Source organism: Chrysemys picta, chromosome 11 (genome assembly GCF_011386835.1).
Source record: "Chrysemys picta bellii isolate R12L10 chromosome 11, ASM1138683v2, whole genome shotgun sequence".
Lineage (NCBI taxonomy): Eukaryota > Metazoa > Chordata > Testudines > Emydidae > Chrysemys > Chrysemys picta.
In genome coordinates, this window is record NC_088801.1 from 32,340,837 (window position 1) to 32,355,362 (window position 14,526).

The following is a 14,526-nucleotide window of genomic DNA, read 5'->3' on the forward strand; positions in this document are numbered from 1 at the left end:
ACTGAAAGAGATGCTGAGCTGCAGAAAGATATATCCATCCCACATTAATGTTGGACATTAATCGGTCCATGTAAATTCTGCTGGTGCACTTTAAAGTAGTGCTGTTTGAAATAGTACTACATTAAAACACACTAGAGAACCTTTAGGGAGCACCAGCAGTCTCTATCAGTTAATGTGAAAAACCTTAATGCACTTTAGAAGTCACTCCCCCATACAGTGCATTGCCCCACTGTGTAGATAAGCCCTCAATATGTTCTCCAGTATCATTACCCAAAGGCCAGCTACAATTTACTATATGACAAGAGAGCATTGTTGTGCAACTGTATAAGACCAAATCTGGCCTTATGCAACTGCATCCAGAGCCCCAGTCTGTGACTGAGCTAGGAACCATGATGGCAAATTTGGACTCAATGATGCTGCAACAACTCCTATGGCCTGCACAGACACAGAGGGATGAGTGGAACAGAGGGAGAAGCTTATGATAAAATAGGTACAGTGCATGCAGTGTGGGAAGCTCCTTTACATGAACTCAACACTTCCCAAGCACTTCCACAACTTTGGAGTAAGGAGCTGTTTTTTGTTTCTCTTGACACTTATGCAGCAAGCTGACCTGTCTCTTGATTGGCTCAGACCACTGCAACTACCACTGCCCCCCAGTCCAAAAGGTTACTAACATATAGCAGGATGGTCCTTTAGAATGATAAAGTAAGAGGTAAAGATAATAGTAATAATATAAGCAGAATTGTTTCTAAAATAATATGACTTTCAACTTTTTATAAAAGGTAACTGAAAACCAGAAATGCCAAGAGATGTTATTGGTACTGACATTTAATTTTGCAAAGGTTTGTCTTGTTACCTGTTTTATTCTACTGTGAATAAATTCTTGTTCATTAGAAGATTGTATTGTGACTATTTCACCACGAAGCCAACCACAGATGAACTCAAAGTTGGTCCACTCTGAGGCACTAATATGAAAGAGGTATTCTGCTCCTTGATAATAAGACCATGGTGGTTCTAAAATAGAAGCAAAAGATTCAAATGTGTTGCAAAAGGTTTAAGACTTCCTTTCGATTCTTACATGGAAAATTCTTTGCAACTAACAAAACGTATATCTGAATATACTATATATCACAGGACAAAGATTCCATTATAAAAAAACCTCTCATTAACTTTGATCTATCACATATTATAAACTGACAGAGATACTAAGCCAAATTCTGGCTTGAATCATATCCCATGCAACTCCAATGATATTAGTGAGACTGCATGGCATATAAGCAAAGGCAGAATTTGGCACATTGATTTTAATGAGTCTCAGAGGATACCAAATTCCTACACCATCTGCTCTTGGCTAGATTCTGATATCTTTAGTTGAGTACTCCCACTATGACTAGGGGCTTGTCTTCACTATGGGGGTAAGTCGACCTAAGTTATGCTACTTCAGCTATGTGAATAATGTAGCTGGAGTCAACATAGCTTAGGTTGACTTACCCCAGTGTCTTCACTGCGCTACATCGACGGGAGATGCTCTCTGGTCAACTTCCTTTACTCTTCACGGAGAGCTGGCATACCGGGGTCGACTGGAGAGCACTCTGCTGTTGATTTAGCAAGTCTAGTTAGGACCTGCTAAATTGATTCCTGCTGCATCAATTGCAGCAGCGTTGATCTCCCCAAGTGAAGATCAGCCTTAAGAGTGGCAAAATTGGGCCTTATAGAAGCAATGAGATCAATAATTCTTACAATGTTACCTAATGGGAGTTTAACTTTTATTAATTATTTTTACTTATAGCTTAAATATATAATTCCACATAATAGCTTTTCAAGATGTGAAAACTAAAACATGCTTTTTCATACCATTTATGTACCACTGTGGACTCTTTGGCTTAACACCTGTAAAGAAATAATAATTAAGAAACAATATTTCACACACCAATCATATAGTAGAATTTAACCAAAAAATTCTATTACTTCTTTTGTTGGTCAGGTAGAAAATTCAAGAGGGAATAAAATAAATATTGGGCACGTAGTTTTTAAACTAACATGACATTTTTCAGCAATAAGGTAAGGCACTTGTTCTAGATTTTCAGCTAAACATTCATCACCACATACTGCTCATCAGTATAGGTCATTTCTAAACTATGTGCATATTGAAGGCCATCCTGCAAATGGAACACCAATCTCAATCCAAAATCTAAGGGTACTACAGTCCTGCTTTCATTCTATGCAGCAGAACTCCCATTGACATCAACACAGAGTTCTGGCATGGAATAAGAGCATTCTATGGCCCAGAAACATTTCCCCTGTCTCTTTTGGGGGGAAGGGATTGCTCAGTGGTTTGAGCATTGGCCAGGATTGTGAGCTCAATCCTTGAGGGGACCATTTAGGGATCTGGGGCAAAAATCTGTCTGGGCATTGGTCCTCCTTTGAGCGGGGGGGGGTTGGACTAGATGACCTCCTGAGGTCGCTTCCAATTCTGATATTCTATGATTCATTATAACATAATGACTAATTATAAGTAGCATACGTAAATTAAAATATAGCTTAACAACTCTTACCTTTTGGTATTTTGCATATCCATTCACGCTTCCCATTGCAATGCAATGGCAGGACTGTTCTATTTACTTTGTATGCAGCACAATTTCTTGAATCATCTTCAACATATATGCTCTCTAAAAATGCAGATACAACCTGCAAGAGACCAATGCTTTCCTCAGCCCTGACTGAGATTCCCAGATAAGATGTTTAAAAGTTTTAATACAAAATTAAACGTAAGTGTTTTGAAATGTATACGTTGCACCATTAGAAAACTGATAAACTTGGGGTACCTGAAGTATGGTGAAGAACTCTTAAAATGGGGTCCACAGCTACTCTCTTCCCGGGCCCTATTCAGTACTCCTTGCTCATTTTCAAACCCTTTTTCATATAGCTAACTGAGTAGCATTAAACAGTAACTTTTTGCCATTCCTGACAGGGGCTGCCCCATGTCTAATGTCATTTTTCCTCTATGTTCAAAGTGTTGCATGATTTGCATTTTGTATTTACGTTCTGCACTTATTTTCATCGTTAGTATAGAGAGTGTTTGCTGTAATATGTTTCTAGATACAATTCTAAGGATTATATTTTTTACTGGGAGTCTCTTCATGCCCTTGAAATGCTTTAGTACTTTTGAATGCCATGTAGCATTTCAAATAATACTCCCACACTGTGTGCGCCAAAGTCAAAACTTGCCACCATTTAAGATGTGGCACAAGAGATGTGACTAAATCTGTTAATTCAAAAGCAGATTATGGTTAGTGAAGTGGATGAGTGTGAAGGAAGAGTCCATTTTGTCTGGCCATATAGTTTGGCTATTTGGAACGTTTGCTTTTAAATTGTGGTCTCATGATCAGAAATAATTTAATAGGTCCTTAGAATATATAGCATATGAGTATTTACAGGAGTTCCATCAGACCACTCCCATGTTCCTCCAGACAAGGGGTTTCTTTTATTAAATCCAATCCAGAATTGTCTTTCTTCAGCCCTGTGACAGACAAAAAAGAAAACAGCTGAAGAACATGCTGATATGTTTGTCTTGTCTAGCTTCATAAAGCCTTTTTACAATGTATAAATAGCCTGCAAATCCATAGCAAATTCTGGTAATTGAGATATGTCAAATTGTGATGTATTTATTAGAGTTCTTAGGAATGTTCTGCAGAGTTGCTGGCATCAACAAAATAATTTCTGTTTCTCTGATTAAAAAATACCAAGTTATCTATTTAAAGATGGCAATGTAAAAAATATTGGGTCAGATGGCGAAGCCCCTTTTCCTACTGGTGAGAAGTTACTCATGTGGTTACAATGACTTTAATGAATATTCACAGAGTAAACTATTACTTAGTATTGATAAGGATCTGGGCCACACAGAGCACATCTTGACATAAAAATATAGCAAATTGTGGCTGCATACTGCGAGACTGAAATCAGAACGTTCACCAAAAAAAATGCACAGTCTCTAGCCACTTATGATAGAGGAGTAATTCATTTGGTTTAATAGGCCGTTTCAGTAGCCGGGAGCTAGCAACAACAGAAAGACACAATCACATGCATTAAGATTATGAGGACAACACTGAGTAAAATCTCCTGGGTATGCATTGCTCAATAAAATGCCATCTGACCACATCTTCTGCTTTTTCGATGTATTTTGTTATCGAAAGATTCCAAATTTAGGACCTGGTCTTACTCCCATTCAAATCAATGGACGTCAATGGGAGCAGCAACAGACCCTTTAAAAATCATTAGGATTAATAAACAGACCACCCTATCATGGAGGGTTTGAGCATGATGAAAAATAGTGGACTATGGTAAGACTTGTTCCAGCCCTGGCACAGATAAAGCTGGTCTTTAAAAGGAATTACATTAGAATTTTGCTATTGTGCTTCTTTTGGAAGAACAAATTCATTTTCAACTTCACTTCAGTCAGCGAGGGAGATTTAAGTCAGTTATTGGCCACTGTTAATGAGGATGTAGAGGCACAGAGAGTTCTCTTTGTTTAAAAAAAATCTTTGGTGATATTAAATTTTATAAATACATGTTTACCGATCAAACATTTTGTTTAAAAACGTGTTCAAAAAATCCTCTTCATACACATGGGTAAAACTGGCAAGATGTGCTCCAAGATCTTGGCATAATGCTTCTGCTTCATCCCATGTTCTTTTCATCAGGACTTTCTCATTGTGAAATACCTGCATATAAAATAAGTACCACCACAAATGTGAGAACAAAATTGATTTTGGGTGGCTAATATAATTTTTTTTTTTTAAGGAAGTGCAATTTGCCCTTGCAATAAAAGACATTTTGCTCGGTCTGTTTCTGAAACTAATCTTACCTTGGCTTTCATTAACTTTGAAATGCTGTATAAAATGGTACTGATAAGTTTGCAGTCCCAGTCCAATGGAGAAAAGATCAAATGCAACAAGGAGTCTTGGATTCTTTTAGAAAATTTAGAATTTTAAGTTTAAATGAAGAATTTTCTCTCTTTAAACAATGTTGTCTGGAACAGTAGGTAAAATCCTGACACAAATCAAGAGATTTAGGTAACCCTTTTTTACCTTATAGCAGTTGAGCAGATTAGATTCTGATTCCCATCCAGGATAACATACATCCAAAGGTTCTTCAAAATTAGGCTCGTTTTCTTCATATGATTCAATTTTTTGCTTACACAATGACATAGCTTTGAAGCTTTTACAGTTTTTCACCTCCCAGTAACCAAGAGGCTGCCCTCTGCGAACAACAACACACCCTCCAGAATGGCCTAAGACAAGGAAAACAAGAGTATTCAGCATCAGAACAAAACATTCTGTGCCCAACCAGGACATAGTTTTATGAATTAGTAATGGTCATCTTTTTATGAGGTGCCCAAAGGTATCAAATTAAATAGATTTAAACCATTTTTCTTAATAAACTCAACATTTAGTGAGACAAGGTGGCTGAGGTAAAATCTTTTATTGGAACGTCCATTAAACGATGACACAACTGTAGATTTTACTCTTCGATCAACAATACGATAGCACTGAGAACTCATTTTGGAGTGAGTATGATTGTGCCATGACCCTGAGATTCCATGGATTGGTTGAGACTGGAAATAAAGGGATACATTATTATAGCCTTTACTCAGTCATACACGGGAGCGGGAAGCAGAGGTTACTCGCCTGATACTGCTGGCTGTGAGCAAATGGGCTGGGAGGAGGCCGACTGTGGGAGGTCCCCTGGCTGTACCTCCCCTCCCCCAACCTTCGTAGCTGGACAGATTACCTGGCTGGGTGCACAGTGGGGAGTATGTTGCTCATGGGGAGGTGCCGTTATGTGCCATCACTTCCTCAGGGCAGACTGTAAAATTACAGTCTGATCCAAAGTGAGCCTAATGCTACACATATCTTGGGCAGAGTGAGGGAAGAAAAGTGATGTTGGCTATGTAAAAAGGGTGGCAAAAGTAATCTTGGCTCAAGAATATAGTGGGAGATATTAGAATTTAATGAGAAGTTGCCATTTATCACTACAGTATATTACTCACTTGGCTGATGCTTGTTCCAGTTTGTATAGCTCACAGGCTGATTCTTCCCCTCTGTAGTTAGCCAGAAGTATTCTCCTGTATTGTTAAGGTCTTGTAGGGCTATCCAAAAATAGGTGTTATCAGTTTCCACCATGCTACGAATCATACTGTTGATAAAAGCTTGTTCAAATCTTTAAAAAGGTCAAGATAAAAGTGTTGTGAGAATAAGATACCCTAATTCACATTTCCGTGAATAATTCTCATGAAATATTTTGAATAATGCAAAAGAGAGAAATATCCGAAGCCATCTACACTTTCTAATAAATGTCAGTCGTGTATTTGCAATAGAGGCAGAATTTGGCTATTATCGCGTATGCCCAAATGCTATACAAAACAATCGTTGAAGCTATCTAATTTGCATATAAAGCAATAACCTCAATGCTAATGGTACAATATATGGAAAGAAAACAGAACACCCAGAAGGTATTATTTATAAATAATGCAGTGCTCAACAATGAGACTCTTCATATGCATGATGAGGGAGGAGTGGTGTAGAAGTTAAAAGGGAGTTACAGAGAATATTGAGGGGGGAAAAGAAAAAAGACTTGTCACAACAATGTTTTGTCAGGATTTGATTTGGACACTCCAGTGGCACTGAGTAACTAGTGGCACTACACCAATAGCTCTGACATTTGCAGATGAAGATGTTCTGTGGGTGAGTAAGCTTTTTTAAATTAATAAATGGTATATTTAATCCTGTTTTTACTACATAAACATAATTTATTGGTATAGCATTATACAAATAAATGCCTTAACTTGTCAACACATTTAATCAGCTTCCTATGAAATTACATACAGTGCATTAAGGACCCAATTCTGCAGAGACTTATACACTCTTAACTTTAGGCACTGTGAGCAGAACTATTGACTTCCATGGGAATGGTCAGACAGTGTAAAGTTAAACATGTGCATAAGTCTTAGCAGGATTTGGGCCTATGTAGGTACTATTCATTTATTTTTTATTTATGACTTTTTGCTTTTCCTCCATCCTTCTTAGTAATATGCTCTTTATTGCCAGAGATGATGATAATTTAGGATATTCTAAGTATCATTAATTCTGAAGAAACAGGTTTGTAGTTGTCATATCAGGACCAAGAACCTAAACAATAAATAAAATGCCATGTTTACTACTACTTTCTCAGCTAGTGCAGTATGGCAACTGGAAACCAGGGTCTGAAACAATGATAATGTGGAAGTGATGAACAGTTATCACACCTGTGCCTCCAGTGAGGTGCTTTGTATCCTCAATTCCCATTGATGCTAATGAGAGTTGTAGATACTCAGCAACTCAGCAGGATCTTTCCTTTGTATTCACAACATGCATTACTATTCTACTAAGATATTCATTGAGTATTAGGGACAATGTAGGGAATCACTGTCCTAGCAAGAAGAATCTCCATCAACCTAACTCCTGGATTTTTAAATCCATCCCACTGAATTATTCTCTTGAACCTGACAATGCTGTCTGTCATTTTTTCAACTGACCGGGTTCCTCATTCTTTATTTCTCCATGCCACTAATGTTGGGGGAAATCTATTCTTTTCCAAAAGTGAGCAAGCACGTATCTGGCTGCTAGTAGTAACTGTGTTATAAATGTGTTTTACCTCCCACCCCCATTCAGTCACCTCCTTTAGACTATAACCTAATTGAACTATGGATTCTGTGGGTAGCCTAACTTTGAGTTATCTTGAAAAATTCTATTTATTATTTTTCTACAAAATATTATGATGATAGGACATTCCCACCATATATGCAGACAGGTCCCTATTCCTCCACATCCAGGATCAAGTAGGGTTTATCATGTCTAGTAAACATTTTTCAATTTTGAAAAGATAAATGGACAGTTGAGAAGAGGTTCACCAAACACGAAGAGGTCTCTTAATGGTAACAAATGCAGGATATGAGTAAGCTTTGTTAATATTTGTACATATGTGTAAATAATGATCAAATAAAAAGGTTAAAAAATAAAATATTTCCTTATATTTTATGCATATTTGAACATTACTTATTTAGAGCTTGATCCAGCCAGGTGCTGAGGACTCCAGCCCCAATCCAGCAAAGAACTGAAAAATGTGCTTAATTTTAAGCAAGAGTAGTTCTACTAAAGTCAAGCATGTAATTTAGTGCTTTGCTGGAGTGGGGCCAGAGTGCTCAGGATCAAGGCTTTACAGTTATATCCTGCAAAGTAACCTCTATTTCCACTAAACCTGGTATCTGTCCCTGTGTAATTTACTACTGTAGAGTGGTAGCAATTTCATAAAGGGAGCAAAAAAGGAGACACAACAGCATTGACTGGTGACCCACATTTCCAAGAATTCTATGAAACCAGGGCAGGGCGAGTAGGGAACCACCCATGGCGCAAAGCTGCAGGATTGGAAAAATGGGGCGGAAATGGAGGTGACATGTAAAGGGGCTCAGGGAGGGAGTTCCACCTCCAACCTGACTCACCTCAGCGGGCCACCCAGCCAGTCTGGGGGTGGGAGCTCAACCAAAAAAATCAGGGGCGGGGGAGGCGGGGGGTTTGAGCCAATGTGCCCTCCCCATATCACCTCTGGGCGGAAAAATAATGATAAAAATGGTAGAAGACGCAAATACGTTTGCTGTCCCTGGCTGCTAAAATGGCTAGTTATGGTTCTATATGAATCAATTCCATGGGTCAAGTTTAGAGGTCAGTTACCCAATTGTATCTTTTGGCAGCCTAATAAGCTCCTATGTAACTGATAATTTTTATTGCTCCTGTAGTAACAGAAAAGAATTGGATACAGGGTTAGAACATGTAAAAGGGTTTCTCCTCAGGCCATTTGTCCTCAGACACTCTAAATGTTTCCTTGGAGCAAAGGTGCTCACAAGCCTTGTTAACATTGCCAGTTTTTTTCCAACTTTTCCACACAACTAATTCTGGATGGAATCAAAAAGAATGTGTTTGTAGTAAAATAAATCTTGACAAGCTAGGATCTCCTCTTACAACATTTACATCTATGTATCATTGACCATTAGTGTATCTACACTAATATACTTTATAATTGATTTAAGAGTATCAACTTTTTCCCCCCCCTGCCCTCCCCACTGGCTATATAGAAAGTGGAGCTGATAGAAAATTTTCACAGAAATCAGATTTTGTTTTTGAAAAAAAAAATGTTTAAATGAAAATGCAATTTTCCATCAATAAACCGCTTCAATGGAAATTTTTCTCTTATTTTTTGTCAAAAAAATGAATTCTAAAACCCAAAATGCTTTCAGTTTAAAATGCTGCCCTGGTGCCTCATAAGAGTCTGATCAAGTTGTCCAGCCTATAGAGGAGTATGGGAACTTGAGGGACCTGAAGTATTAACCCCCCCGTAGCGTGAAGCACTATGGTGGCATTTCAGAATGGAAGTATTTTGGATTTTGATTTTTTTCAACAAAAAAATTTCTGTAGAAGTCTCCCCCCACACACACACACACACATACACACACACAGTCCATCAGGTCAGTAATTGCACTCTACCAAATTTAATCCCACCTCAGGAAGAAAGCAATGACAAAATGAACATTTGATTTTAGTCAGTCATTAATCTATGTAGTATTATTTATAAATAGTAACATTTTCTCTATGCTTTTTTATAGTTAGAATAACATGTTACAAATATCTTTGCACTGTCTAATAGTATTAACTACCTGTTTGTTACTGTTACAAGTGAAGGAGGACAGTAATAGCCACTGGAAGCATGTTCAAAACTTCGAGGGGTATTGTCGATTTTGTAACAAAATCCACCATGTCTCTCCCATCCCTTAAAAAAAAAAAAAGGGTTATTTATATATAATATATATATGCACAATTGGTTTGGTTGTTAAGCAAGTGATCCCTCTTTGTACTTTCTATGTAATCATCACTAATTATGTTATCATATGTGCCCCTTTCCTTTTTGCTCTGGTGGGGTCCTTGTGACCATACCTGATTGACAGTCTGATGAGCCGGGCTTTCAGTAGCCCTGTTTCCTGCTATCATGTGATGAACTATTCCATTCATAAACCGGAGCTGGTTTTGATTTACTTTAAAATGAATACAAATACAATACAAGAAAGAAAAGGATTACTGGATACATATTGAAATATGACTTTGCTTTGTAAAAACAAGAAGCTAATATTAAGTTAAATACCAGTATTCATTTTTTTTTAAAAAGAATGTTGTATCTCAGAGAGGTAGGTAAGTAGATGTATCCCAATTTTACAGAATCAAAAACTGAGAGTTTAAATCCATTAAACATGAAAAATATTACTTGAAAAGTTTATTTCATGATCTGTGATTTGTAGCCTGTAGGTATAAGTATTTGCTAGGTAAGGCATAGGTATAAATTAAGGCAGTAACACAATAAACCTACAAGCCTCAAGGACTGTAAAATAATATATTAGCTAAACTAATCAAGGTCTAAGTCCCAAAAATCCTAACCAGGAGTAACCCTAGACCATAAGATATCACAATACAGAATGGTATAATAAATAAGTAACACTGAACTGCAGACAGCTAACCACAAGATGCCAGATTATGCCAGCTTTAGATAATTTAAGTTAGGAACATCAGCAGATATCCAGCAACAAGAATGCCATGGTAACTAACTGATGTACAAATGAGCTTGAGGTAAAAGGCCCAGTAACCTAAAAGGGAGAAGGGCACCCCTACATTCCTCACCCTAGGGTGAGGAAATACAGATAAGGAAAAGGGGCTGAAATCCCTACTGAATATGCATTAGGCAAAGCGGACATCAGCGTAACACATTATAAAAGCTGTATCTTGGCCAGTGGCGGATTAGCCACTGGGCCAACAGGGCCCGTGCCCAGGGACCCTGGCCAACTGGTGGGCCCTGGAAAAATGGGTACCCCTGCACCCCGACCCACTCTGCCTGCCTGGCGCTCCTGCTGTGGAGTGGGGTCAGGGTGCTGGGGTTTGCTCCTGCCGGGGAGTGGGGTTGGGGCATGGGTGGCTTATAGGGTGACCAGATGAGAGGAAGAAAATAATCGGGACACCAGGGAGAAAAAAAAAAAAAGATTTTAATCGAGACATCTGATCACCCTAGCAGCTTGACACACTCCACCTGCCCAACCAGCACTCCTACCAGGGAGCAGGGAAAGCCCCCACGCCCCAACTCTGCTCCCTCACCCAGCAGAAGCGCTGGGCAGGTGGGGAAAGCCCCTGTGCCCAACCCTGCTCCCTGGCAGGAGCACCGGGGGAGGAGGGGACTGCAGATGGAAGGGGTGGGGGTTGGGGGCCACTTGCTCTGGCCCAGGGCCCCACAAAACCATAATCCACCTCTGATCCTGGCCTGCATACCTTGGGAGATGCCATGATGATGACCAATGGTGGGGATGGTGAGGATAATGACTAACGCTTAGGGATTTTCTGCAGGGAGTGGTGAGAGTATATAGATGCTCATATGTGGGATGTTTTGACCATCTTATATTATTTGTCTGCTGGGTTGGAGTGTTTGTGATTTTGCTAACTGTATTAATAAAAATATTAAAAAGACAGAACACCTTTCCGAAATGTAACTAACTGTCTCCTTCGGGCACACGGGATTCCTTGTAATAGCCTTAATATTTCTGGATCTGATCAGGAGGCAGAACCTTGCCAAACCACAGAATGCTAACTGGGAATTAATACATAATGAATAGATCAGGCAACATATTGAATACAGGGTAATGAGTTTACTTACTGAATCTTGGGGGTACACGCCAGGACATTTAGATATGTCATTTTGGGATGAAGTGTTTAATTGTGCTTGTTAGTTTTTAGTTGTGATAACTCACTACTGATGCAGAATATCAAAAGTGTAAGAAACATTACATGTTGATTCAACTTAGCTAGTATTTGTGACCGTCTGTATCCCTATGTTTACCCATTTTATAAGTTTATGGTATTTTTGGTACAAAGTATCCTTGTGAGGTATCATTTGAAAACTCATAATTTGCTGATCATTACTGTCATGTTAAGATGTGTGTGGCAACATTGTATGTAAAGTTATAATATTCTACTGTATGATATTACTAAGACATGTTCCAAGTCTGGAGAGCAGTCACAGTTTCCCAGAGACAAAAGGCTAGCCAGTGCCTCAGACAGGTGTCAACAAAATCAAATGGACCATCACCTGGTTAAGTGGCCATTCTTTGGCAGGAAAGAGGATGTGGGCAAAAAATTACATCTAGACAAAGAAACAACTGGGGGTTCCTGTCCACACATCCTTTCTGTCTCCTGAACCTTAGCTGGAGATGATTCTCAATGAAGGGAAAGAACTATAAGAAGGGAGAGCAGACACCCTAAATGATCTCTCCCCTTCTCTCTACCCCTAGCATCGACAACACTTAAAGAACAAAGGAAGCAGCACTGGACTGGGGGAGGGATCCTGACTGAAAGAAATTCAGCCAGTAAGATTGCTGAAACATTGGGTCAGAGAGATCTTTGCTTTGAATTGACTTAGTTTATTAAATTGGGCATTAGCTGTGTTTTACTTTTATTTTCTTGTAATCAATTGAGACTTTTATTCATTATGTGTAGTCACTTAAAATCTTTCTGTAGTTAACAAAATTGTTTTATTGTTCTAAACCACTGTGTTTGGACTGAAGTGTTTGGGAAACTACACTTGGGATAACGGGATTTGTGCATCTCATTTTCTATTAATGATGAGCTTTGTATGAGCTTGTATTGTCCAGAAGGGGATGGGCAGTACAAGACATATTTCTGGGAGAAAGTCTGGGACTGGGACTGCAGGTGTTGCGCTGCAGTGTAATTCAAGGGTGGCTGGCTATAGCACTGATACAATATAACGGGGGTAACTTACATGCTGGAAGCTGTGTGAGAGCAGACCAAGAGTGGTAGCTGTCACAGAGAAACAGTGTAAAAGGCACCTCAGGTTGGGGAATTGAGGGAACTCAGCTATTCATCAATCCAGATTGTACCCTGTCACAGTATTATATGTTACAGCTGTATGATTTTTGTTTTGAACTGAAAATGAAATGTTTACTTAATACTAAAAGTGGTCTCACTGCTGACCTTTGATAAGGCAAATCATCCTTCTTGTTATTTACTTCGTATTATTTTCCTGCTCTGTTTTCAAACCCAGTAATACTTTTAATTTTCTTCAATCATTTTTTAAAATGCCAATAGCACAGGATAAAATAAATGAAGCACATTATAGCTTACACAGGTCTAATTTTTTTCACCCAAGAGGTTCACATTGGGGAAGAGTTGACAGAGCTTTTGTAAAGGGAAGTCATGCCCCACCAATCTATTAAAATGCTTTGAGGGTCTCAACAAGCACATGGACAAGGATGATCCAGTCGATATAGTGTAGTTGGACTTTCAGAAAGCTTTTGACACGGTCTCACACCAAAGGCTCTTAATCAAAGTAAGCAGTCATGGGATAAGAAGGAAGGTCCTGTCAGGGATTAGTAACTGGGTAAAAGATATAGAACAAGGGTAAGAATAAAGGGTCAGCTTTCACAAATGGAGAGAAGTAAATAGCAGGGTCCCCTAAGGATCTGGACTGGGACCTGTGCAGTTCAACATATTCATAAAAGATCTGGAAAAGGGGATAAACAGTGAAGTGGCAAAGTGTGCAGACAGTAAAATATTACTCAAGATTGCTAAGTCCAAACCTGACTGTAAAGAGTTACAAAGGGATCTCACAAAACTGGGTGATTAAGCAACCAAATTTCATAAATAACCAACCCTCCACACAAATGGACTTTACTAAAATAAGACAGGAGATCTACATTACACACTTCACCTCTCTACAAAGGAAAAAGGACCGTAAGCTGTCTAAAATCCTACCTGCCACATGGGGCCACAACAGGCCCCTAACTCACCCAGCAATATCGTCAATTTATCCAGCTACACACTCAACCCAGCAGAAGAGTCTGTCCTATCTCGGGGAATCTCTTTTTGCCCCAGCACCCCCACGAACATGATACAGTTCTGCGGTGATCTGGAAGCCTACTTTTGCCGCCTCCGACTCAAAGAATACTTTCAAGATAACACTGAACAGCGCACTGAACAACAACACAGGCAGAAGAACTCCACATGGACTCCTCCTGAGGGTCGAAATGACAGTCTGGACCTATACATAGAATGCTTCCGCCGACGTGCACAGGCAGAAATTGTGGAAAAACAACATTGCTTGCCTCATAACCTAAGTCGTGCAGAACGCAATGCCATCCACAGCCTCAGAAACCACCCTGACATTATCATTAAAGAGGCCGATAAAGGAGGTGCTGTTGTCATCATGAACAGGTCTAACTACCAGAAGGAGGCTGCCAGACAACTCTCCAATACCAAATTCTACAGGCCATTCTCCTCAGATCCCACTGAGGAATACACTAAGAAACTGCACCATCTACTCAGGACACTCCCTACACTAACACAGGAACAAACCAACATACCCTTAGAGCCCCGACCGGGGTTATTC

At 39.2% G+C, this 14,526-nt stretch overlaps 1 protein-coding gene across 4 annotated transcripts in view; it reads right to left on the reverse strand.

Moving 5' to 3' along the window:
• Positions 1–14,526, reverse strand: part of PLA2R1 (phospholipase A2 receptor 1) — a 94,218-nt gene that overhangs the window by 35,533 nt on the left and 44,159 nt on the right. For all 4 annotated transcript variants that reach the window (XM_065560659.1, XM_005309420.5, XM_008178476.4 and 1 more), the window contains exons 10-17: positions 9,746–9,858; positions 6,050–6,219; positions 5,088–5,290; positions 4,576–4,721; positions 3,436–3,520; positions 2,556–2,688; positions 1,855–1,890; positions 857–1,014 (exon numbers count right to left, since the gene is read on the reverse strand). In XM_065560659.1, the coding sequence (XP_065416731.1) occupies positions 857–1,014; positions 1,855–1,890; positions 2,556–2,688; positions 3,436–3,520; positions 4,576–4,721; positions 5,088–5,290; positions 6,050–6,219; positions 9,746–9,858 (1,044 nt within the window). The remainder of the gene's footprint in view (positions 1–856; positions 1,015–1,854; positions 1,891–2,555; positions 2,689–3,435; positions 3,521–4,575; positions 4,722–5,087; positions 5,291–6,049; positions 6,220–9,745; positions 9,859–14,526) is intronic.